The sequence below is a fragment of the Tursiops truncatus genome, chromosome 9, assembly GCF_011762595.2.
Source record: "Tursiops truncatus isolate mTurTru1 chromosome 9, mTurTru1.mat.Y, whole genome shotgun sequence".
Classification (NCBI taxonomy): Eukaryota; Metazoa; Chordata; class Mammalia; order Artiodactyla; family Delphinidae; genus Tursiops; species Tursiops truncatus.
The window spans coordinates 38,869,165-38,896,775 of NC_047042.1; the positions used below are offsets into that span (position 1 = coordinate 38,869,165).

General features: G+C 37.0%; 1 protein-coding gene across 1 annotated transcript in view; it reads left to right on the top strand.

Moving 5' to 3' along the window:
* Nucleotides 1-27,611, top strand: part of LOC101327464 (diacylglycerol kinase beta) — a 505,632-nt gene that overhangs the window by 463,512 nt on the left and 14,509 nt on the right. The window contains exons 20-21 of the mRNA XM_073809660.1: nt 1,617-1,737; nt 2,816-2,876. Coding sequence (XP_073665761.1) covers nt 1,617-1,737; nt 2,816-2,876 — 182 coding nt within the window. The remainder of the gene's footprint in view (nt 1-1,616; nt 1,738-2,815; nt 2,877-27,611) is intronic.

The window sequence follows — 27,611 nt, forward strand, 5'->3', positions numbered from 1 at the left end:
AAATACAGTGGATTGGTTACACTTTTTGTTTTCAGGGCCTATATAAAATTTGCCAAAGATCATGGGCCTGGCAAACTTTGAGATTTCAAAGTGCTATTCACCACACATTTGAACAACGCTGAAAATATATCATTTATTTCTCTGAACTTCGTGCTCAAATGGATTCATTAGTGGGGAATGAGGGCTTTCTGTACAAAATGGAGTACATACAACACACACATGCTGGTTTTTCTTCAAGTCCACCCTCAGCTACGACTAGCTATTACATGGTTATCTGTATAATCATCATGCCCTACCCTGTGCCACTCTATGCCACCCCCTCCAGCTTTTGTTGCTGCTAAAACAATACTAAACAATTTATTGACATTTGAAAATACATGGGATTACATGAAAATATCAGTATAGAAAAGGATCATATATGTGCATCTAGAATGTTACCTTCAAATCAAGGGTTCAGGCGTTCTGAGCCAAATAAGTAAGCGAAGGGGCTGTGTGCTGAGACCGCGCTCTGTCGGCTTTTACTGACGTTAGTACTTCCTCTGCTTTCCCACTGAGTGAAAGTCTTCAGGTTGAAAAAGGACTTTGGAGCTCACACAGAACACTCTCACTCCCTAAATGAGAAATACTTCTATAAGTTTTAAAAGTATCTCTCTTTGGTATGGCTCATTTATCAAATACAGCATTGTGGTTAGGCCTCAGAGTGATTGGATTCAAATTTTGTCTCTGTCACTTCCTATGTATGTTAATATGAATAAATTAACTTCTCTAATTTTTAGCTTCTCTCTCTGTAAATTCTAATAATCATATTTGTCTTAAACTGGTTTTGGGGGGGGGGGAGCCAGTAAGGTGATATACAGAGAGTGACTAATCCAGTGACAGGCACTTAGGAAACAGTCGACAAGCAATATGTAATACTATTAGCCTCTTTTTACTGTCCTCTGGTAAAAAAAAAAAAAATTATGATTGTATTGTGCTAATTATCAAACCTACTCCCAAGTAGAATTTGGTAGCACATTCCTTATCATAAAAAAAAAAAATTTCTATTTTTCAAATTCAAGAAAAACTTGACATCCTGCTCAAGTTTACCTATGACTTTGGACGAGTCACTCAATGATTTAGGGCCTCAAGTCTTATCTTTAAATTGAGAAACTTTAATTCCATGATCTCTAAGGTCTTTTTTTCGAGTAATTTAACAAAATCATGTTTGACAGCATATCCTCATACTTTATTTATAGTATTGAAATGTGTATTTGCTGCCGCCAAATGTCTGCTGTGGGATGTAAAACGTTCCATATATACATGTGGAATAACGTTAAGTTTGTTGATGTTAAAAACTACTGGTATATTTTTTGGCATTATTTGGCTCAGAATCCATTCTTCCCGTTTTGTTTTAGAATAAGCTGACAGCACATCTTTTCCCACAGCACCTCAGGGTCTGGTTAAACTGAGAGTTTCAAAAGTAGGCCATCTTGTCGTTACTTTTAGTAGAGTATCCAAGACAGAGAAGCTTTCTTTGTGAAGTAGCTTTCATTTTTCATTTCCAGAACATCTAATGACATGAAATTGTGCACATATGCATATGCACTGTAATTTACAAGGTTTCTGTTTTCTTTCAGATCTGAGCGATCAGCTGCTGGAGGTGGTTGGCTTGGAAGGAGCTATGGAGATGGGGCAAATATACACAGGACTGAAAAGTGCTGGGCGGCGGCTGGCTCAGTGCTCCTCTGTGGTCATCAGGTAGCTCTTTCTCTGTAATTGAGAAAGGAGGTTGACATGGCATAACTACAAATTAATTAAAGCCATACAAGACTCTGATAACCATGTTTGTTTTATCTGTGCCTCAAGTTATCAGTGATTAATGCTGATATATTTCAAAATAATGAAAATGACAGTATTTACAAAGTGTTGGTTCACTGTTACTTACCATGTCCATTGGAATTTGATTCTCTTTTGTTGAGACCGTGGATACAATTCTAACATACAAATTCTACCCCCTCTAATCTGGCTCACACTCAGTTTAATTTACTGAAGCATCAAAGTATCTACCAGGCAAATTACCCAATGAAAACACTGTTGACGCACCATTAACTTACATTCTTTCATGGACTAAAGTCTACCATTGCTTCTATAAATTAAATAATAGATTATTATAAAGTAAAATTTTATATGTGTATTACATTTCAATCTTTACAAAAAACATTTTTTTCAAAATTTTACCTGTAGAGAAAAGGTCTATTTTTACCGTAACATAAAACCACAGATTATAGCACAGATATAATTGGTGTTATATATATGAAAGTGCTGATACTGGAAAATCTGAGATGTCAAACACTTTTTCTCCACATTTACAATGTGGGTTTGCATGAAAACAAGGGAGGCCCTTTTGGCTGTAGGAATTCTGATTGTGGCATTAGACATAAACACTACATTTGTCTTTTGGCATCCAGAATTTTTGTTTATATCACGACAGTTACCAGGAAACTCTTAACATTCCTGTAAGGAAGACACCTTTCAAAGTATTCATTAATAGTCAAGAGTTGAAGTTCCAGGACTTCCCTGGTGGTCCAGTCGTTAAGACTCCGAGCTTCCAGTGCAGGGGGTGCGGGTTTGATCCGTGGTTGGGAAACCAAGATCCCACATGACACGTGGTGTGGCCAAAAAAAAAAGTTGAAGTTCCGTTCAAAGAGATAACTTGAGTGCAGAGCCCAGTTATTACCATATTTGCATTCCCTGGTCTCATAATTTTTTATGGGACATATAGTCTGTTGTATCAAGTATTTCCATGTTAAACTTAAAATGAAATATTTTTCCCCAGGACTAGCAAGTCTCTGCCAATGCAGATCGATGGGGAACCATGGATGCAGACCCCATGCACCGTGAGTACAGAGTAATTAAAATGCTGTCACTTTCAATGTTGCTTCCCAGATACTATATATTCCCATAACTAACTAATCACATACTCCTATAAGTAAATAATCACAATACCTAAGCTTTGGACCTATCACCCAGTACCTTTTTTTTTTTTGGCAATGATTAGCATTTGAATGTTTGTGTTAGCGAAAGTATAATCTTTGGATACCGTAGATCAATTATAAACTCTGGAAGTAAGCAAAATTGATAAAGTTTCTCTTAACCTTTCTTGTACTTATTTCAGAAGGACTTATAAGAAAAGTATTTATGGGATCGTCAAACATAATTCTCCCTGAATTTATTACCCATCTGTTCTTTTGCCTCCACTTGGGGATTTGAGGTCTTCCTTCTCTATAGAAAAACGACCATTGTAGTTGTTCTCTGCATACTGAGATATTATTTCACTCAGACATTTAGATCTCCCTAAATTTCATTTGTATAGTGAACATTTTATTGCATTTCAATAATATGCTGGGCACTTCTCTTGGCACTAAGAATAGAAACCTGATCAATAATATACGTCATGATCAATAATAAAACATAGGAATAATAGAACATGGAATAGAATGTATTCAATAATATAATTGTCCTCAAGGAACTTACATTCTGATAATAGGAGATTAAATAAATTAATAATTATAAACAGACGCATAATAAATATAACTTTTGATTACTAGCGTTATGAAAAATGACAAAGAGGAACTGGATGGAGTATGAAGAGTACTACTTTATTTTTTTAGTTTTATTTTTATTTTTTTGCGGTACGCGGGCCTCTCACTGTTGTGGCCTCTCCCGTTGCGGAGCACAGGCTCCGGACGCGCAGGCTCAGCGGCCATGGCTCACGGGCCCAGCCGCTCCGCGGCACATGGGGTCTTCCCGGACCGGGGAACGAACCCGTGTCCCCTGCCTCCGCAGGCAGAGTCTCAACCACTGCGCCACCAGGGAAGCCCGAAGAGTACTACTTTAGACAAGTGAGTCTGGGAGCCCTTTTTGAAAGGAGGGTCAAAAGCTCAGTATGTTAAACAGTAAGAAGGATGACGGAACGACAATTTTTAGAGGTAGGGTGAGAGTGTAAGAGGTAAAGTAGAAAAGATGGGCAGGGGACAGATCAAGTAGAAAAAATGATGGTAAAGAATTAGCATCTGATTCTAAGTGCAGTAGGAAACTATTGGAAGATTTAAGTATCATCTGATTTACAAGTTTAAAGTTCACCTTAGCTGCTATGTGGAGAATGGATTGTACTGAGTAGCAGCTGGGAGACGGGGTTTATCAGAGTGGTCTGGGCTTCGGCAGCAGAAGGGGCCAGGAAGTGGGTGGATTTGAGCTACACTGTGGAGGTGAAACAGGGAGAAGTTGTTAATGAGTTCCCTTTGTGATGAGGGATTGGAATGAGGGAAAGGGATGAATGGAGGGTAGCTGTTATCTGTGAATGAGGGTACCATTTACTCCGTGGTTAAAATTGGGAGGGGGAAGTGTTTAGGGAGTGACAAGGTTCTTTTTTTTTTTTTTTAATTTTTAAAAAAAATTTTTTTTAGAGGTAGGTAGGTCTTAATCTTAGATTAATACAAGCATTGTGCTAAGTGCTGGTGTTAACATGGTTGCAAGTGAGTGGTGTTGGGGGTTTTTGGAGAAATAATTGACATACAACATTATATTAGTGTTCATTAAATATTCACACAAACTCTAAATAACGGATATCACCATTTTTCAGATGGAGAAAACTGAGTCCTTAGGAGGTCAGATAACTTACTCAAGGTCAGGTATGTAGCACATAATGGAACTCAAACCCAGGACTCTGATTACAGCCCGTTCTCTTAACCACTAGTTAGCTACCAATTTCAAAGAGCGCAGCTTAGCATATAACATGGGAGTCTTAATTTTTACCTTTCTGTTGGTTTTACTCGGAAGCGTTTGGCTCAATCTTTGTGTACAGCACATAAATATGACTTTTTGTTTACTCCTGGTATATTCCTTTAGCTAATTGAACCCTAAGTTTGTGAAATCCATTAATTATGTAATAATAATGTAAGACAAACTTGCCAAAAAATCTTTCAAAAATGACTACTTCCTATGCCTACTGCTATCTCTGTACTTGGTTCCAAATATCCTTTAAAAAAATTCCTGTTCCTCCTTTTACTAGCATGTATATATTTACATCTTGTTTTTCTTCACTCTGCCAGTGACACTTCTGAATTCACGTTTACACTCACATGGATATTAAAGGTCTTGTTTTTGTTGTTTCCAGTGGTGGTGACGATGTGCTGTTGGTAAAGATTAGGATGATGGTGCTAGGGGTAACATCACGATGGTGATGGTGGAAAAAGTGGTGAAACTTATGGTGACGGTAGTTCTGATGATGCTGGTGGTAGTGGTGATGGTGGTGATGGTGGTAATGATGAACTGGTAGAGTTGCTGTCACTGATGGTAGTCACAGTGGTGGTGGTGATTGTGGTCATGTTGCAGGATGGTAGTGGCAGTGGTAGAAGCAGTATTCTTGTCTTAATGAAAGGTCACTTTTCTTCAGCCTGGGTCACAAAAGAATAAATGAAAGACAGTGAAACAGAACACCTTCCATGAGTACTTTGCATTCCTTTGGACTCTTCTCAGGGAGAAGGGAAATTTAGTCCCTGTGCCATGTTTTAAATCAAGAAAGATTAATGGCAATAAAAATATCTAACATTTATTAAGCTTTTAGTTTGTGCCACATAGTTTGAGACACTTGACCTGTATTGACAAATTTAATTCTCACAGAAATCCTATAATAAGCTTCATTTTGTGGATGAAGCAACTGAGGCCGACAAAGGTTAAATAGTTTGCCTGATTCCACCCAGATAGTAAGTGGCAGAGTAGAACTTGAAACGCATGTAGCCTGGCTCCACTGTCTGCACTCTTCATGACTACTCCCCACGCTGGATCTCCACCTGAGAAGGCCCCAGGCCATCCCCTGTGACCCTCCGCTCCAGAGTATGACCTTTGATAAATCACTTACTGCCTCTCCCTAGCTTTAAAAAGTCTTTATCTATTAAAATGTAATTAGTGCGTTATAATACTTGTAGCTTATTTCACACAAGCTCTTCTAATGACTCTTTTGTTAACTTTTCTCTCAGCGAGTAACACGATATTCGTTTCACTTATTAATTATCATGATCTAAACAATTGTTAAGTTACTAATTTTTATATAACGACTATTTAGTTTTCTCTCCGTGTAAACTCTCTTATTCATTTAAAACATTTATTGCAGTCAACACAGTGGACCAAGAACTGTACTAGACTATGGCTCGTTATTGTTATTTCGCATCCTGGCCTACTCTTCTTTTCCTAGAACCACATGGAGATCTGAACTTTAAATTTCACTTTAACTGAAGAGAGTATTTAGTATTCATAGTGTTGGTATGGTTGAACTTAAGAGTGTTCTTTGCTTCAACTGAATAACACGTTTCTCTTACAGAACATAAAAATGGTAGAATGTTAAAATTCTTCGCTGAATTTAAATATCCATAAGCTGATACTCAATTTATGAAGAAATTGCTCTAGATATAATTTTAGAGCACAGCAGAAGTTCTGCTTTTCTTTAAGTGGAATATATAAAATAGAAAATCATGTGATGAGTGGGTCTTGATTCTTACATCAGTTAATATTTTTTTAAGAATCAGAGTAATATAAATTCTGAAGATAGGTGTGTTGGTGGTTGCACGACAGTGTGAGTGTACTTAGGCCATTGAACTGTATACTTAAAAATGGTTAAAATGGTAAATTCTATGTTACATATATTGTATCACAATAAAAAAAAGTAATTGAAAAAAAATAAGATAATATTTACTTACAAATTTCACTAATCCTAAGTTCCAATTACCAGGAAAAACAAAAAGCTTAAAACTGTCTCTTCACATGTTGTGATTATTTTTAGGACCTTTTAAATTATCTCACTATAAAGTAGTCAACAGAAACTTGTTAGATACTCCTTTGTTCACAGTTTTGTAATAGTCACTGAGTTAACAGAGGATGGATTTTAGCCATTTAACAGTTAGCTATGTTAACAAGCATAACAAACTAAAGACACAATTAATTCTAGAAGACATTGTATTGAAACAGTTCATGAAGAGCCTTTCTTTAGGGTGGACTCCAGAGCCTAACTATATTCCCCTTCCTATCTTCCTCCCCATTCCTTCCTCCTGACCGCTTCAAACATACTGACTCTGTTGTCCGTATGTTCCCATTGTGGGGAGAAAAAAATGAACAGCTTAGGGGGGAGACAAGGAAGAGCAGTAATATATGGGAGGTCAGACACTCGGTCAGATTTCATTTTGTATCTGCACACCCAGCCCTCCCACCCCAATTTATTCTGAGTGATGGGTGTCTAGTAAAGTTTCATTAAGTGAGGAGTGACCATGCTAAGCCTCCAATTCAGTGTAACCAAAATGAACGCATCAGGTACCTCCTTCCATCTCCTCCCCATCCACCATATAATGACTTTTTCTTACAATTCCGAAATTCCTGCTCCTCCCTTTCCCATATTGAGTTAGTGGAGCCCAGTGTTTCCTAAGCTAGAAATCTGAGAGTCATCCTGTACTTCTCTCCATACCCTAAAATTCACTAACTGTGCCCACTTGATAATATGGCATATTTCTGGACTCTTTTCTTTTCATCCCTACCACCATTGTCCTAGATTTGGCCCATTTCATTTCTCCTCACTCTCAGCAATAGCGACACCAATCTTTCCCCATCCCCATGTTTTTTTTTCTATTTAGATCCATCCTTCACTTTTCTACCAAAACGATCACTAGAAAATGCTAATCTCACCACGACACTCTTCCAATTAGAACATTTAATTACTTTCTATCTGATAAAATATAGTTTGAATCGGGCTTCCTGTTTCACTGCTATCATCGCTTACTTCTTTTTCATATTTTCATATACTTTCCTCTTGCCCAAATAAACCTTTCTCCTTCTTTAGTTGAGTTACACAACTCATTTTTTGAGATTCATTTCATGCTGCCACTCCTCCATAAATTCTGTTTTGAATATCACCCCTCCCTTCACTCTGTCCCGTCCCTGACCCCAACTAGTCTAAAAGCGCAGCCCCAGTGCTTCATAGCTTTATCAAAGAACTAACTACGTTAAATTGAAGTTATCGGCTTTTCTGACTAGCCTCTGGGTAGACGTAAGCTTATTAAGGTCAGGCACTATGATTTTAGTCATCCCTGTACCTGCAGAGCGTAGCACTGTGCCTCACACATCATTAGGCTGCCAACGCCATGTGCATTTTGAATTCGTGAGTTTCTTAAATAATTCTTGGGGTAGTATAATAATTTTAAAAACTGCTTTCTACTAAATCTTTCACTGAACATAATGTAGGTTGGCTAGCAATTCATTCACATATTTTTCATATATACATACATGTAAAAGTTATTTTGAGTTATCTTTATTCATTACATTCGCAAAGCAAAGAATTTTGAATGTATCGAAGAAGAAATACTTTCTCAACCTTAAAAGATGTAATCTTTCTGTTTCCTGAAATAGGACGATTGAACTTTTACACATTGTATAGGCTACATTCTGTTAATACACTGAAATATTAATAGTCATGTACTAGTTACTACTTGTGTTATTTTTATGAAAAGTAATCCCAAACAGGTTGTAATGCAATATCACTCTGGGTGCTTTGTCTATGATTAAGTCAGAAAGGATTCCTGAAACTTTCTTCCACGTGGTAGAGAATGGGAGGGACGTCACAAACAGATCATAAGCTAAATGGTGAAATGACCACAGGTAAAATATGAAAGTGATAGCTGAAGTCAAGGCAACTTCTGGAAGGCATTTACATGTGTTTTGGTCTCTCTTTGCCTGTTTTAAATACCTTCCTTGGTATAATGCTTCTCAGGACTCTGACCCACTTGCCCAGTCTCAGCCTCTAGTATTAAATACCTTCAACACTCAACTCAGCCCTGAGCTGGTAATTAGCCAATCCCCGCCAAGCCTGGTAGTCTTACTGCTTTAAGTGTGATCCCTAGTATTCTTGGAACAGATACTTGGTCATTTAGTGCACTAAGAGCCACTGCCTCCTTCAGTCCCCATTTCCACTGAGTGGACCGTTCTATAAGATGCTGCTTTCTGACTTGCATGCCACTTTGCTTCTCTGGCTCTAGCTTCTAGTTGATTCACACATCGGCTAGTTGCCTAGCCTTTGCTCGTACCCTCTCTTAGGAAGGCTGGATCTTTTTCCCATGGCCCTAGACACTGCAGTTACTTGGAGTTTATCTTCATTTTGACACTCGTTTTTGCAAAGAGAATATATTCAGCACAGCTTTAAAATGTAAGCTCTTTGAAAAGAGGAACAGTGTTTCAGGGCCTATTAAATTTTTTCTTATGTGTTTGTTGTAATTATTTAAAATAATCATAATTTTAAAGTGTTATTTAATCTTAAATCATTTCCTGAAATACAATTTAATCTCAGGACATTAAGATAGAAAATAAACATTTTATAAATGTAAGATTTTCCAGTCCCAGGAATTTAGTGATATGTAGATGAAGGCTAATTGAATTTACAAAACACTGAGATGTCGTTGAGATGTTTGGAAGAAACCATGGTAATAATGCTTAACAATATTTAGCATCATTTATGGTATACTAGTTTCTGTTCTGTACATTCATATTGATTTTTATTTAATCCTCAAAACAACCCTAAGAAGTCAGTAAAGTTATTATAACTCCCATATCATAAATTAAAAAAACAAAAAAACCTGAAGCAGATAAGCCAAACAACTTGACCAAGGCCACACAGTTAGAGGTATTCAGTGGGCTCTAATGCCTTTTCCCTTAATTATGATGTTTTGTTGCCTCCCTCAGCGGCTTGTATTAGTAATCAGTTACAACTCTACCATTTATAACAGAATTCAGTTCTTTTTCACCTTATTTACATTTTTTCTCTTTACTTAATACATTATTTTTTGCTTCCCAGTATAGCCAAAGCCATCCATCACATTGCCAGAATTACTGCTGAACAACATAACTATGATCATCCAACTCCCTGATCTCAAAGTTCATTGCCTCCTCATTTCACACAGCGTAGAGTTCAATATCCTTGTCACGGTATTAAATCATTCTCCCAAGGCTTCCATCAGCCAGCCATGCTTCATAGGGACCACTTTCCAAAGGCTTTCTACTCATACTGCTTAATTATGTACCTGCAATCTCCATCCCCTATTTTGTGGTTTAGAAATAGACACATTTTTCTGGCCTTCAAGCAGGCTCCCAGGAAATCTGTGGTTTCTTCCAGCCGTTCTGTAGGACCCATGGTTTGCATTTCTTTCATTTAATCTTACCTACAGTTTATTATTTTGCCTGAATTAATTATCCTGTGCTGTTGGGATATATATATATTTTTATAAGTTACTTCAAAATCTTTCTGGAAAGTGATGGGATATAAATGCATATATACTAAAAATAAAATAAAATCCCTTCCTTCAATGCCAAACTTAGCGACAATTTCCTCATGAAACCTTTTAACTCCCCATTTGTCTGAAATAACTGCCTGATCCTTTATACTCCTGTGACTCTGTTAATATCTTCTTAATGCCATCCCAATGCACAGCTTTGTATTTCAGCAATGCGTGTATGTGTCCAGCTCTTCTGACTTAATTGTAAACATTTTATGATTTCATCAATTCCTCATCATACCTCACATAGTGTCTTTTACATAATACGGTTTCAGATGAGAAGTCCACATGTGAATCATTGCTCTGCAATAGGTAATGCATTGTTTTTCTCAGGCTGCTTTCAGGAATGTTTCCCCTTGTCTTTACTTTTCAGTACTTTGATTTTGTTGAGTGGGCATGGATTTCTTTAAGCTTATTCTGTTTTAGTTTCTCTGGACTTCATGAATCTGTAGGTTTATGTCTTTTGCCCAATTGGGAAGTTTTCAGCCATTATTTCTTCAGATACTGATTTAAGCACCACAGTCTTTCTCCTTTCCTTCTAAACTCTGATGACATGTTTTAGATATTTCTGTAGTAGCCCAATATCTGAGTCTCAGTTAATTTTTTCTTTCCTCTTTATTCTTTCTATTGCTCATATTGGATACTATCTATTCATCTATATTCAAGCTCACTGACTTTTTCCTCTCTTATCTCCATGCTGTTCTTGAGCCCATGCAGTTAACTTTTATTTTGGTCGTTGAGTTTTTCTGTTATAAAATTTTCAGTTGGTTTCTTTTTTTTTTTTTTTTTTTTTCCATATCCTCTATTTCTCAGCTGGCAGTCTCTATCTTACCTTTCATTTCAAGAGTGTGTGCCATTACTTCTTGGAGCATGGTTATAGTTGCTGCTGTAAATTTCTTGTCTGGTAATTCCAACACTTTTATCATCTCAGAGGTTGCATCACTGGCTGTCTTTCCCCTTGGGAGTTTTTGAGATTTTCCTGGATCGTCATATATTGAAAAATGTTGGATTGTATCCTAACAATGATACAATCATGTTATTAGACTCTAGGTGTTGTTTAATTCTTGTGGGGAATATTGGTTTGTTATTGTTGTTGCTATTTTAGCAGGTAAATGACCCAGTTAGGTTCAGGCCACAAATCCGGGTCTGCTGCCTGTGAGCTGTGGTTCTAATGTCAGTTCAATTTTCAAAGTTTTTGCAGTGTTATTTAGATTTATCCTACATGTACAAGATCTACAGGCTTATCTGGAACCTGGGTGGTGGTCTATCCCCTAATTCAGTGCTCTGCATTGTCAGTATGCTTCATAAGGTCAAATCTGTGCATACACTGCTCAGGGATAAACTCAGGAGATCACATACAACTTTAAGAGAGAGTCTTTTTGAGGCCCTCTCCACTCTAGGATCTCCCTGATGTTTTTTGACTCCCAGGGCTCCTCTGACTAGAAATAGAAGGCTCTCATTTCTCTGAACTGCCATGTACTTCTTCATATAGTATCTGCTTCCAGGGCCCTGTGGTAAGGGGATGAAGAGAGGAAAAAATCAGCAGGTATTTGCCCATGCTTTTGGGACCGTAGTTTCACTGACCAGAGAGAAGGGCTTTCCTTTAGTGGAGTTGTAGTCACCTGCCACTGCTATGGAATTGCCAGGAGACTGGGATGGGAGAGATTGGGGTGGTGAGGGGGAGGGGGAGAAGTGACACAAGATACTTCTCTCACCCTCTCTGACCTCTCCCTGTATGTCCTTCATTTCCTACCCCAGAAACACAGGGCTTTTCTTGGAGCTCTCCATCTGTACTTGGTGTACAGTTCCAGGTTTTGAGCTGCCTTTAATTCCAGACTGGGGAATATGAGAAGGGAGAAAAAACAGAAAGGTCGTCACTGGCTCAGTGGCACTTCATGCTCTGGTTTCCTTCCCCAATCTACGTGCTGTCATTTGCTTTTCACCAATCCTCAGTTAGCTGCTCCGTGCATTCTGTGCAGGGTTTGTAGTTGCCTTCAGTGGGAGAGACAGGGCAGCACGTGCTTACTTCTTCTTGACTAGAACTGAAAACACCACCACTCTTCTTAGATTTTGTATATGGCCATTTTGAGATATGCATGAATAGTCCCCATCAGATTGGTATATTATTAGCCGGAAGTACTTATCTGCCAACTTACAGATTTCACAGTACAGTCCCCATTTACATATATTTTACAGAAATTCTAAATAAGTCTGAGAACTACTCTAAACCTTGAATTATAAATCTTATCCATTTTGAGAAAACTTCATTAATTTTTTCCCATTTTTATGTCCTGCATTTAGGCAGTTGAGACTACACTTACCTTGTTATTTGAGTGAAAATAATTGACCAGAAAGGCAGAGATTCTCTACTCACCTATAAAGATAAAGTTAAGTTTTATGTATTTCTCTAGGCAGTAATGATGTGGATGACCACATGAGATGTTTTTTTAGATTACTTTGTCTGTAGGCAAACATTTTAAGAGTATTGCAAGCGAGTTATGTGATTATATGGGAGGCTTTTAGACCGTGGAGGTGAGGTTAGGTGAATGTTCAAGGTCATGAAGCAAAGAGTTATAAAACTGGGACTGTTTCTAACTTGTTTTTCTACTCCCAAACCTGTCATCAGTTCATTAGGCTTATTTGCCTAAGGATAAAAAGTTGAGAAGGAAATACAAGGTCTCTGAAATTTTCTGTGATGCATAGTAGTGAGTGTAAAACAGGCAGGGGCAGTGAGACTTTCTCTGGCAGCTCTAACCACAGCAAACCAAACATAGGGCACTTACAGTTGAGAAGCACACTAAGCAATTTTCAGAAAGAGATTGTTTTAACAGCCCTTTCAACTCACTTGTAAAGCTGAATATCATGAAAATTCTTTCTGCTTGGGAATACCATTTGAATGAGAATTTCACGCGATATTATATTAGGAAGTACAAGGATATCAGACAGATTACTTGTTTCCATAGTTTATATGCTCACATCTCTCTTGGTTACTAAAGATACAATAAATACTTTTAAAGGCAAATTGTGGCTAGAACAATGTTTCCTGAAAAGAAGCTACTAAATCCTAAATATAAACAGAACATTAAAAGATTTATGGGGAGAATGGGGCAAATTTGAGAAGTAGGAAAACAGCTAGAATTTGCTTATCTTTATGGCAGGTGGGTCTCCTTATACCTGGATTAACTGATCACAGACCTGGGAACTGAAAACAGGTTAGAAATTACAAAGCCTTACCACTCTTTAATTATAGAATCTCAACCATTTTATTACAACTTCTGTATGGCAGCTTTTTATTTGAAACCCATTCTAGGTTTTAATATTTTAGAAGTTAGTTTGAGCAAGCTGGCATCCGCAACCAAAATGGTCCACTTCTCTAGCCCATTAGCAGCAATTCAAAGTAGTCTGAGGTTAAAAATATTTTTCACTCCTTGAAAACAGTGTTTTATGGGATTTCTATATGAAGGGGAGGAAAGAACTGCTTAGTAATAATACTGTGCAAAATAACTAGATCCCAATGGGTAGAAAACAGAAATAAAGGCCAGAATCCAGTGTCTCATATATGTTGTATCAGTGACCTCTGAACTTTCAGAGAGTTACTTAATCTTGGAACTATTTCCTCATTCCTAAAACCAGCTACCTACAAATCACAAGAGAGTATTGAAGGGTTGTTGAAAATTACTTTGCATCACATTTATCAACACTAAGGAAGTATTAATTATTTTGTGGTGTGTATTAAGTATTGTTATATTTTATAATGCACCTGAATTTTCTTCTTTTTCATTGTTTGGACTAACTTTCTTGTTATCCTGAATCATACAGGAAAAAAATAGTTAAACTCATGTTATTTTATGTTGGGATAGTATATGACATCTATTTGAGATTTAGCCAAAGTGCTATAGAAAATGTAGCAGTGACTTTTACTGTTTTCCTATAATCACAGATAAACTCATACTGGAAAAAAGATATCATTTCCCCATAATATTTAACATCTTTAGTAATTATCTAAAAGGAAAATTATATTAAAACTCATGCAGAATAGAATAGTGCATGAAACCTGCAGGTTACCTAACTGTTGAATCTCCCAAGACCCTTGTGTTAAGTCTATTAAGTTGAAATAATATTAAATAATAGCTAATGTACCAGGTTGATTTCCTGGAAATTAGTCTTATTTTGAAAATTTTATAAGTATATTATTTTCTCATTAAAAGTTACACAGCTATTGAAACGTGACACTTGCTGCCTTTGCAGACACACCATATTTTTTAACCCTCAATAGATATTTATTAATAAATCAATAAGAAACTCCTATTGAGCTGTTGTTGCATTTTCAAAGTAAGTTATACCATTGAACTAGTAGTACTTGCTTAAGCCATTGAAATCAGAGAAAATTGGCACTCTTTTTTTTTTTTTTTTTTAGGTAAGAAGTGGATTTATTTAGAGAGATACAGATTCCCCAGACAGAATGCAGTCTGTCTCAAAAGGCAAGAGCAGCCCTGAAATATGGGGTGGTTAGTTTTTATGGGCTGGGTAATTTCTTAGGCTAAAGAGTAGGAGGATTATTCCGACTCTTTTGGGGAAGGGGTGGGGATTTCCAGGAATTGGACACTGCCCACTTTTTGGCCTTTTATGGTTAGCCTCCAGAACTGTCATGGCGCCTGGGGATGACAGACACATCATTTTTAAAGAATCTTAAGCGGCTCTGATGGCTTACTTTAGAGGGGGAGAAAAGCAGGCAAGGTAACATGTGTATTTTTAGTGATAAAAGAAAAAGAGTAACCCATAAATTATCGGTAGGAAAATTATTAATAGGTAGGTGTAGACAGTGAATATTTTCTTGATATGCCTGGAAATTGCATTTTGCCTAATACTTAAATACAAAATAAGAATAAATCTTAAGAAAATACTGCCATTTATTATACCATGAGTCTAAATCTTGATATTTTGAGGAACAGAAAATTAACTAACAGTCTTCTGTCATCTTGAGACATATTTGGATAATCAGATTGCTGTTCTGGTGGGTATACTTTTTAAGGTGTGAGTGGTAGTGAGACTCCAAAAGCAGTTAAATAAAACATAAACTAAAAGCGTCCTGTTACCTAAGACTTCACTGGTAAATACTCTTACATAATTTTGCATTTCTAAGCCTTTTTCCCCCGAAGACTGGCACGTTAGTGTTTAGTGGCATTAGTTTGCGTGTTCCGTTCCCGTTACTTATGCATTAATTAGTTTTGTTTACCTGTGCATAATTATTTCCTAATTTCACAACAGCTTTTTTTTTGGTAATTGACAATGCAATTTACTGCATATGCACTTTCTGGCCCCCAAACAAGAATGTTAAGGTGTAAAGCACCAACCTCTTCATCTCAGACTGTTAAGAAAAAGGATTGGTTGTGACTAATTTCCAATTAATTTGCCGTGGTTACAGGGAACAAAACAATTGCACCTACTAATTAAAATTTAAAATATTCCAAAGTGTCCTCTTTAGGTGTCTTTGGAATATATAATTTCCATTTTGGTTCATTGCTGGATCTGTAACACCCATGAGCTTGACAGCTCTATTAATTTAAAGACTCAGTAATACCTGTTAGTACAAAACATGAACAAAAATACCATTAATCATTTATTTTAATTTTGCAGCTCTGTCATTTTCTCAGTATGTTTTAAAATTATCATGACACCATAATGTGCACAAATCGCCTTGGATGAAGGGGAAGCGGATCACACTACTTAGGGGAGATACTGAAGTGTGTTATTAGAGCTTAATTAATGCCAAACTGATTAGATTTGATTGCATTTTATACAAAAATATTTTAAAGAATTTTTTCTGACTATATTTTAAAAGTTATCCCAAATAGGTTATATTTACAATTATACTTACCTTTTTATAGCTCTTTTCTTTAATACATTCTATTTAAATATTATGAAATAAACCTACATTGTTCTCCTATTTTTCATTGTGAAACCTGAATTAATCTACTCATTTTTAATTTGCAAAAGTTCATTTCAGTTTAGCTCAAAGAAAATAGCATCTCTCATAGATTTGTTCTTTGATAGGAACTCCTAACCCAAAGTGGACACAATGTCCAAAGACATGAAAGGGCAAAAATTGAAATGAGAAATGTCCTAAGTACATAATACCTTATGCATTTATACTGATGTGATCCAGGACTGCTAAACACACTAAAAGTGATAAAATTATATGCACTTAACAGAATTATGTCATTAGCTTTCTAGAATACCAATAGTCATTTTATTTATATTTACATCTGGTTCAAAATTGAATATATTTCTCTAGAATGCGTAAAGTTAATAGTCTCTTAGTTGATGTGCATCATCGTACTAGTATGTAGATTTGATTTCTTTCCAGAGCAGTTAGAGGTCTCTCTTCTGGTGGCTACAAACTGTAGAATCATAAGGCCTGAGCCTGACTTTTCTCCCACAAACTGCCTTGTGGAAGACCTTATCTAGCTCTTCATTTTTTCTGATTTTGTGTATTATAATTAGAAAATATGGCTAACATATTCTGAGCTTTTCCTCAAAAGGCAACGTACTGTATTGTTGAAAGTTTTAAAGAGTAAGCTTTCTTATCCACTAACAGAGCACAGTGTTTCGTAGAGATATTCCCAGGATGGGTTACCAATTTCAAACAAGAATTTGAATGAAAAAACTTAACAAAAATACACTGAATAGAATTTAATAATTTATTGTTTTTATTTTCTTGAATAGTCAGAACACAGTTGCACATGTGTTATTTGAGAAGACTTTAAAAAAATGAGAGGATTTTAACATATTACAGATATACCTCGGAGATATTGCAGGTTCAGTTCCAGACCACTACAATAAAGCAAATATTGCAGTAAAGCAAGTCACATGAATTTTTTTGGTTTCCCAGTGCCTATAAGTTATGTTTATAGTATACTGTAGTCTATTAAGTATGCAATAGCACTGTTTCTAAAATAGAATGTACAAACCTAAATTTAAAAATACTTTCTTGTTAAAAAATGCTAACTATCATTTGATCCTTCAGTGAGTCATCATCTTTTTGCTGGAGGAGGGTCTTGCCTGGATGTTGATGGCTGCTGACTGATCAGGGTGGTGGTTGCTGAAGGTTGTGGTGGTTTTGGCAATTTCTTAAAATAAGACAGCAATGAAGTTTGCTGCATCGATGGACTCTTCCTTTCACAGTCAAGTTCTCTGTAGCATCAATACTGTTTGATAGCATTTTACCTACAAGAGAACTTGTTTCAAAACTGGGGTCAGTCCTCTCAAACCCTGCCACTGCTTTATCAACTAAATTTATGTAATATTCTAAGCCCTTTGTTGTCATTTCAACAGTCTTCGCAGAATCTTCACCAGGAGTAGATTCCATCTCAAGAAACCATTTTCTTTGCTCGTCCTTAAGAAGCAACTCCTCATCTGTGAAAGCTTTATCATGAGATTGTAGCAATTCAGTCACATCTTCAGGCTCTATTTCTAATTCTAGTTCTTCTAGTTCTCTTGCTATTTTCACCACATCTATAGTTACTTCCTCCATTGAAGTCTCGAACCCCTCAAAGTCATATATGAAGGTTGGATCAACTTCTTCCCAACTCCTATCAATGTTGATATTTTGACCTCTTCCCATCAATCAGGTATGTTCTTAATGGCATCTAGCATGGTAAATCCTTCCCAGAAGGTTTTTAGTTTACTTTGCCCAGATCCATCAGAGGAACCACTATCTATGGCAGCTATAACCTTACAAAATGTGTTTCTTAAATAATAAGACTTGAAGGTCAAAATTACTTCTCGATCTATGGACTGCAGAATGGATGTTGTGTTCGCAGGCATGAAAACAACAGTAGTCTCATTGTACATCTCCATCAGAGCCCTTGGATGACCAGGTACATTGTCGATGAGCAGTAATATTTTGAAAGGAACCTTTTTGTCTGCGCGTTAGGTCTCAACACTGGGCTTAAACTATTCAGCAAACCATGTTATAAACAGATGTGCTGTCATCCAGGCTTTGTTGTTCCATTTAGAGAACACAAGCAGAGTAGATTTAGCATAATTTTTAAGGGGCCTAACATTTTCAGAATGGTCAATGAGCGTTGGCTTCAACTTAAAGTCACCAGCTGCATTAGCCCCTAACAAGAGGCAGTCAGCCTGTCCTTTGAAACTTTGAAGCCAGGCATTCACTTCTCCTCTACAGCTGTAAAAGCCCCAGATGGCATCTTCTAGTGTAAGGCTGTTTTGTCTACATTGAAAATTTGTTGTTTAGTGTTGCTACCTTCATTAGCTATCTCAGCTAGATCTTCTGGATCATTTGCTGCAGCTTCTACATCAGCATTTGCTGCTTCACCTTGTACTTTTTTTGTAATGGAGACGGCTTCTTTCCCTAAACCTCACGAACCAACCTCTGCTAGCTTCAAACTTTTCTCCTGCAGCTTCCTCACCTTGCTCAGCTTCCATAGAAATGAGAGTTAGGGCCTTGCTCTGGATCAGGCTTTGGCTTAAGGGACTGTTGTGGCTGATACGTCTTCTGTCAGACGGCTAAAACTTTCTCCACCTCAACAATAAGGTTGTTTTGCTTTCTTATCATTCATGTATTAACTGGAGTAACACTTTTGGTTTCCTTCAAGAACTTTTTCGCTGCATTCACAACTTGGCTGTTTTGCACAAGAGGCCTAGCTTTTCGCTTGTCTCAGCTTTTGGCATGCCTTCCTCATTAAGCTTAATCATTTCTAGCTTTGGATTTAAAGTGAAAGATATGTGACTCTTCCTTTCATCTGAACATTTAGAGGCCATTGTAGGGTCATTAACTGGCGAAATTTCAATATTGTTGTGTCTTAGGGGATAGGGAGGCCCGAGGAGCGGGAGAGAGATGGGGGAATGGCCAGTTGTTGGAACAGTTAAAACACACAAAATTTATCTGTTAAGTTTGCCATCTTATATGGGCACAGTTCATGTTGCCCCAAAACAATTACAATAGTAACATCAGAGGTAACTGAGCACAGATCACCACAACAAATAGAATAATAATGAAAAAGCTTGAAACATTGTGACAATTGCCAAAATGTGACACAGATACATGAAGTGAATGAACGCTCTTGGAAAAATGGTGTGCACAGACTTGCTTGATAGAGGGTTGCCACAAGCTTTCAATTTGTAGAGAGAGAGAAAAAAAAAGCAATATCTGCAAAGCACAATAAAGTGAAGTGCAATAAAAGAAGGTATGCCTATACATTGCTTTATCCTTGTCACAATTTCATGGGATAAACAAAACAGATATTTACTATTAAATGTGATTTTGAAATCAGTAAATAAAAATTAAGAAAAGAGTACAATTATTTAGTCCAAGTCAAGCATATCATGATTGATTTCTTCATTCCTTCAGCAAATTCTTACTGAATTTCTTCTTTATAAACGTGCTGAATTTTGTCCTAGAGTGTTATAATGGAGAGAAAACAAAACAAAGACATGATCTCTGAACTCTTTTCAGGTATTCATTACTCAAAGAATCACACAAATATAAAAATTCAAGAAAGATGTAAGGTCCGTGAATGAACAGTTCATGGTACTGTGAACTGTGACACTATGGAACTATGGTAGTAAGAGAAGGTACAGTAGAGAGAATTGACCTTGTCAGAGGAGATCCAAGAAGACTTTCAAAGAAACTCAAAATAGACCTGAGAACTACAGGATGAGAAGCATATGACTAGGCATAACAGAGGGAAGAGTGTTCGATGCAGAGGGAACAACATGGGTGGGAGGGAGCATGATGTTTACAAGGAAGGATTTGAAAGATGACATGATGGCTGTGGAACAGAAGGAAGGGAGTTGTGGGGTGAAGCAGGTGATTCCATGGGAATCTGAGCTGCAGGACCTTCAATCATATAGGAAGAATTTTTAGCTTTAGTTTAAGAGTCAGGTGGAACTAAAGAGAGTTTAAGCAGGAAGGTGATGTGATCAGATTTGCATGGTGATAAGATCATTGTAGGTGGGGAATAGATTGGAAGGGAAGACAACAAATCAGGAGACTTCTGCAATTGTTCAGGCCTTAGAATGGTGGTGATAGAAAGACCAAAAACCAGTCAAGAGATACAGAAAATATTTGAGGGATAAAATTGATCAGACTTTGTAATAGATTGGTTATAGGAGGAAAAGGAAGATGCCAGGGATGATCCATGTTTCTGGCTTGAACAACTGAATAAATGATGGAACAATTATCTGAAATAGGAGAATTTGGAAAGTACTCAGGCTCTGTCCTCTCTACTCCAATTTAATTCAAATCATTATGCTCCCTAATCAATATCTTAGTCACATTATTAGGAATATCAATTATCATTGCATTATGGGATTGCAATTTTTTATGAGTAACGTGTCAACATGTTGACTAGATTACCATGAAATAGTTTAACATTGATGAGAAAGTCTTTCGGTCAACGCTGTGATGCTCCAGATAATTAAGGATCTAGCTGAGAGTAGAAATTGGGTCAGGAAAGAAGTTTCTTCTCTCATTTTTGTCAGTATGGGCTTTTGGTCTCCCTTGTTTTAAAACACCCATACTTTCTGGGGGTTAGTAAATGCCTGACATGGATTTTTTTCTAGTCTTTCCTTTGGTAGACCTGGAGCCTGGCATGTGACTGAAATCCTACCAGGTGCTTCTGGCCTCCTCAGAGAGAAGGCAGATGGCCATAAATGTCATCTCTCAGTGTCACCCAAGGAATCCCCAAAGCCTTGTTGTCTCAGATGGGAGAGAGGTTAGCAAAATGTATTTTCCATTGGACTAAACATAAGTATGTTAAAAATAATAGGTAACAGTTATTAAGCATATAAATGACAGGCATAGCCTCTTTTGGTACTTGCAGTGGTCTTTTTAAGTAGGTGTGTCATTATCCTCATTTAGTAAATAGAGACTGAGGCTCAAAAATGTTAGATCCTTTGGCCAGTGGCCAAGCTGGCACTCAAACCCTTGCTTCATGTCCTGAATCCATACTCTTAACCCCAATGCTATGTGAAAAAACCTTGTAAAAAAGGATATATGAAATATTATGAAGAAGTAGAATCATAAGTTGTGAATATATTGCTAATATTCTCTGGTTATAGTCAAAGAGGAGAATTTTTTGTATTGTTTTGTTCATTTTTAAAGTTTTTGTTTCTTTTTTGCCACATGACAAAATATTTGGAGAGACCCTAGGAAAAGAAAAATAGTGACTGTGTTAAAGTTGTGGGTATAATTTTTCTGTAAAGACATGAAAATTATAAAAACATTTTTAAAAATGTCATTGACCTTCCCTGGTAACCAACTTACAACCATAAAATAAAAGGAGAACCAAATTTATATCTTAAAAGAGATTTCAAATCCAGGTATGAATATTTCCCATGCAATGTGGCCAAATAGCCCATCACTTTCAGGAGAAAGTTTCTCTTTTCTTATTACCATACCTATTTAAAATTCCTGTGAATTTAATCAGCAAGTAAACCTCTCAAACCCATTTGTTAGAGATGTTATTGTAAATCTTCACAATGATTTCTTTGAATCTGATGTTAGATCAAACACTTTGACATTAAATTTGGAAATTACTATCATTCCAGAAAATAATGGCTGGAATCATAAAGAAGCTGGCACAGGGATTTTAGAAAATTGTTATGTTTCATTGCTTTGCTTTTTGGCAGTTATGGACCTGAAAATTTTAGCGTGCTCTTTATTCCTGCTGTCATATGGCTCAGCTACATGCATGAATTCAAAATGGTTTCCATTATTGGAAAGAGACAGTCTTACTCCAGAATCAAGCTAGGTAACTTTTAATGTTCCAGGTAATTGCTAGATTAAGCTCTCCCTGCAGATATTTTATGGCATTTATTTTGCTCTGAAAACCCCATTCATTTTTAAGGTAGCTGAATAAATCCAGCGATAATAAACTCTTAAAGAGGTGAATCAGGGAAAGAAAATTTTGGCTAGTTACGGGGAGAATATTTAAAAAGGAAAACGCTACCTGCTGATGTACTTTCTAAGAAACACAGTATTATTAAGCCCGCCGTGGTGCAAAGCAACAAAGAGATTAAACATTTAAGCCAAATTTGATCAGTTGATATGTTACCAAAATTGGGAAAGCTAGTATATGTTCTAATTCAGAATTTTCACAGAAGGAATTCTGAATGGTGGCACTCAGTATAGCAAAGATGTGCCATTTGAAACTATTTCCACTTGTATTCATCTTTTAGCTATTGACCAATTAAGTCATAATTTTAAATTAAAATTGCTTTCTTCCACCTTATGCCTCATAATTCTGGATGGAATTTTCAGTATTTGACTGTAATTGCATCAGGGATCAGCAGGTAATGGTCTTTGGGCCAGATCTGCACAGCTACCTGGTTTTGCATTGTCAAAGACTTAAGAATACATTTTGCATTTTTAAATGGTTGAAAAAAATCAAAAGAATAATAATAGTTCATAATGTTAAAATTACATGAAATTCAAATTTTAGTTTCCATACATAAAGTTTTACTGGAACACAGTCACATCCATTTATTTACATTAAGTCTGTGGATACTTTTGTGCTACAGTGGCAGAGACCTCATAGACCACAAAGCCTAAAATATTTACCATATAGACCTTTACAGAAAATGCTTGCCAACCCCTAAATTGCATAAGCATCCTATAGTATATAACTCTCAAATATGATTTCTAGATTTAGAATTAATATAAACAGTTTAGTAGCTTACATCACTTATATGCAAACGATTGTGACAAATGGAGGCATGCCTAGCCTAGATACATGTAATTTGAAGGTCTCACCCTCAATAGAAGAAGAATAGGCCTCTCTGAAGATTGATTGGAAATGTTTGTATGATGGTACTTCTTTCCTTTTTTTTTCCTCCTACATCCCTGGCTACTTGTCTGCATATTCTTTCATAGTATCTCACTCTTACTTCACTATTATATGTCCATGTTCCCCCATTATGCAGTCTAATGTCTGATATTCACATCTGATACACATTTGTCCTTTAGTAATCTCTTTTCAATGGATGATGTTATTTATAGGATTGTTACACCCAAATCTGTCTCGAGACCTGTTCTCCCTTCTGAACACCAGACTTTCATATCCCAAAGACACTAAGCAGCTCCTTTAGAATGTCACACTCAACAGAGTTCACTAACTTCCTGGTTCTCACTCCTGCCAAAAATACATCTCTTTCTATAAAAAACCACCACCACACACACATAGCAAACAAAGCTGAAAGCATGAAAGTCATACTAGAATCTTTCTTTTTTCCAATACTCCACACATCCGTCATGTCCTGCAGATTGTACCTCCTTGCTATCTCTCAAATCTGCCCTGTATTCTATCCCCATTGCCACTGCTGCAAGTAAAATCCATTTTACTTCTTTCTAGATTATTTTATTCACCTCCCATCTGATCTCCCTGTCTCTGTTATGGCACACAGCCCCTAAGCTACACTTCCAGAGTGATGCTGCTAAGACTCAGTTTAATTATGTCCGCTCCTTCCCCCATGATCTTAATGGCATTGTTTGGTGCTCGCATTGCATTCTGAGAATATCTCCGTAGCACAAGGCGTGTTACATCCTACCACTGCATGTGTTACCATCATTTGACTATGTGCACCTCAGTTATGTTTTAAAAAGTATCTGTTCAACTTGGAATCGCCAGCACTAAGCTGAAATAAGCTGGTACCTAGTAGATTAGCAATAAGGCTAATTAAACTTGAGTTAAATTAGGTTATTTGGTTCCATTGATATTAGCTTTCAGCCATATGTTTGGGGGGTGAGTATAAGAAGGTGCTGGTCATTCGTTTAGTCAGTCAGATTCTGATAGGTCTTACCCCTTAGAAAGAGAAGTAAATGACAAATAGACCAGGGCTTCCCAAATTGAAGCATGCATGTGAGTCACCTAGGGATCTTGTTACAAAGCAGAATCTGATTCAGATCTTGGGTGGGACTGGGAGTCTGCATTTCTAACAATGAAGTCAGTGTTCCTGGTTTGTGGACCACATTAGGAGAACCAAAGCTCTAGAGAGGAAGACAGTTCACTGCAGAGGGATTTTTGCTTTTGCTGTTGTTAATTTTTTTTTTAATTGTCTGTGGCTCTATTTTTTCCTTTCATTTTTTTAATTTTTATTTTTAACATCTTTATTGGAGTATAATTGCTTTACATTACAATGTTGTGTTAGTTTCTGCTGTATAACAAAGTGAATCAGCTGTATGTATGCACATATCCCCATATCCCCTCCCTCTTGTGACTCCCTCCCACCCTCTCTATCCCACCCCTGTAGTGGGTCACAAAACACTAGGCTGATCTCCCTGTGCTATGTGGCTGCTTCCCACTGATACCTGTTTTACATTTGGTAGTGTATATATGTCAATGCTACTCTCTCACTTTGTCCCAGTTTACCTTTCCCCCTCCCTGTGTCCTCAGGTCCATTCTGTACATCTGCATCTTTATTCCTGTCCTGCCCCTAGGTTCATGAGAACTATTTTTTTTTTGATTCCATATATATGTGTTAGCAAACGGTAATTCTTTTTCTCTTTCTGACTTACTTCACTCTGTATGACACACTCTAGGTCCATCCACCTCACTACAAATAACTCAATTTCGTGTCTTTTTATGGCTGAGTAATATTCCATTGTATATATGTGCCACATCTTCTTTAGCTACTCATCTGTCAATGGACACTTAGTTTGCTTCCATGTCCTGGCTATTGTAAGTAGAGCTGCAATGAACATTTTGGTACATGACTGTTTTTGAATTATGGTTTTCTCAGGGTATATGCCCAGTAGTGGGGTCGCTGGATCATATGGTAGTTCTATTTTTAGTTTTTTAAGGAACGTCCATACTGTTCTCCATAGTGGCTGTATCAATTTACATTTCCACCAACAGTGCGAAAGCATTCCCTTTTCTCCACACCCTCTCCAGCCTTTTTTGTATGTAGATTTTTTTGATGATGGCCATTCTTACCTGTGTGAGGTGATACCTCATTGTAGTTTTGATTTGCATTTCTCTAATGATTAATGATGTTGAGCATCCTTTCATGTGTTTGTTGACAATCTGTATATCTTCATTGCAGAAATGTCTATTTAGGTCTTCTGCCCATTTTTGGATTGGGTTGTCTGTTTTTTTGATATTGAGCTGCATGAGCTGCTTATATATTTTGGAGATTAATCCTTTCTCCATTGCTTCGTTTGCAAATGTTTTCTCCCATTCTGAGGGTTGTCTTTTCGTCTTGATGATGGTTTCCTTTGCTGTTCAAAAGCTTTGAAGTTTCATTAGGTCCTATTTGTTTATTTTTGTTTTTATTTCCATTTCTCTAGGAGGTGGGTCAAAAAGGATCTTGCTGTGATTTATATCATAAAGTGTTCTACCTATGTTTTCCACTAAGAGTTTTATAGTGTCTGGCCTTAGATTTAGGTCTTTAATCCATTTTGAGTTTATGTTTGAGTATGGTGTTAGGAAGTGTTCTAATTTCATTCTTTTATATGTACCTGTCTAGTTTTCCCAGCACCACTTATTGAAGAGGCTGTCTTTTCTCCATTGTATACTCTTGCCTACTTTATCAAAAATAAGGTGACCATATGTGCTTGGGTTTATCTCTGGACTTTCTATCCTGTTCCATTGATCTATATTTCTGTTTTTGTGCCAGTGCCATACTGTCTTGATTACTGTAGCTTTGTAGTATAGTCGGAAGTCATGGAGACTGATTCCTCCAGCTCCATTTTTCTTTCTCAAGATTGCTGTCACTATTCGGGGTCTTTTGTGTTTCCATACAAACTGTGAAATTTTTTTGTCCTAGTTCTGTGAAGAATGCCATTGGTAGTTTGACAGGGATTGCATTGAATCTGTAGATTGCTTTGGGTAGTATTGTCATTTTCACAATGTTGATTCTTCCAATCCAAGAACATGGTATATCTCTCCATCTGTTTGTATCATCTTTAATATCTTTCATCAGTGTCTTCTAGTTTTCTGCATACAGATCTTCTGTCTCCTTAGGTAGGTTTATTCCTACATATTTTATTCTTTTCATTGCATTGGTAAATGAGAGTGTTTCCTTAATTTCTCTTTCGGATTTTTCATAATTAGTGTGTAGGAATGCAAGAAATTTCTGTACATTAATTTTGTATCCTGCTACTCAACCAAATTGATTGATTAGTTCTAGTAGTTTCCTGGTAGCATCTTTAGGATTCTCTATGTATAGTATCATGTCATCTGCAAACTGACAGTTTTACTTCTTCTTTTCTGATTGGGATTCCTTTTATTTCTTTTTCTTCTCTGATTGCTGTGGCTAAAACTTCCAAAACTATGTTGAATAATAGCAGTGAGAGTGGGAAACCTTGTCTTGTTCCTGATCTTAGTGTAAATGGTTTCAGTTTTTCACCATAGAGAACGATGTTGGCTGTGGGTTTGTCATATGTGGCCTTTATTATGTTAAGGTAGGTTCCCTGTATGCCTACTCTCTAGAGCGTTTTTATCATAAGTAGATGTTGAATTTTGTCAAAAGCTTTTTCTGCATCTATTGAGATTGTCATATGGTTTTTATCCTTCAGTTTGTTAATATCGTGTATCACATTGATTGATTTGCATATATTGAAGAATTCTTGCATTCCTGGGATAAACCCCACTTGATCATGTTGTATGATCCTTTTAATGTGCTGTTGGATTCTGTTGGCTAGTATTTTGTTAAGGATTTTTGCATCTATGTTCATCAGTGATATTGGCCTGTAATTTTCTTTTTTTGTGACATCTTCGTCTGGTTTTGGTATCAGGGTGATGGTGGCCTGAAGAATAAGTTTTTTTGTTTTTGTTTTGTTTTGTTTTGTTTTTGTGGTACGCGGGCCTCTCACTGTTGTGGCTTCTCCCGTTGCGGAGCAACAGGCTCCGGATGCGCAGGCTCAGCGGCCATGGCTCATGGGCCCAGCCGCTCCTCAGCATGTGGGATCTTCCCAGACCGGGGCACGAACCCGTGTCCCCTGCGTCGGCAGGCGGAATCTCAACCACCGCGCCACCAGGGAAGCCCAAGAATAAGTTTAAAAGTGGTTTTCCCTGTGCTTTATTTTGGAAGAGTTTGAGAAGGATAGGTGTTAGCTCTTCTCTAAATGTTTGATAGGATTCACCTGTGCAGCCATCTTGTCCTGGGCTTTTGTTTGTTGGAAGATTTTTAATCACGGTTTCAATTTCAGTGCTTGTGATTGGTCTGTTTATATTTTCTACTTCTTCCTGGTTCAGAAAGAACCAGGAAGATTGTGCTTTTCTAAGAATTTATCCATTTCTT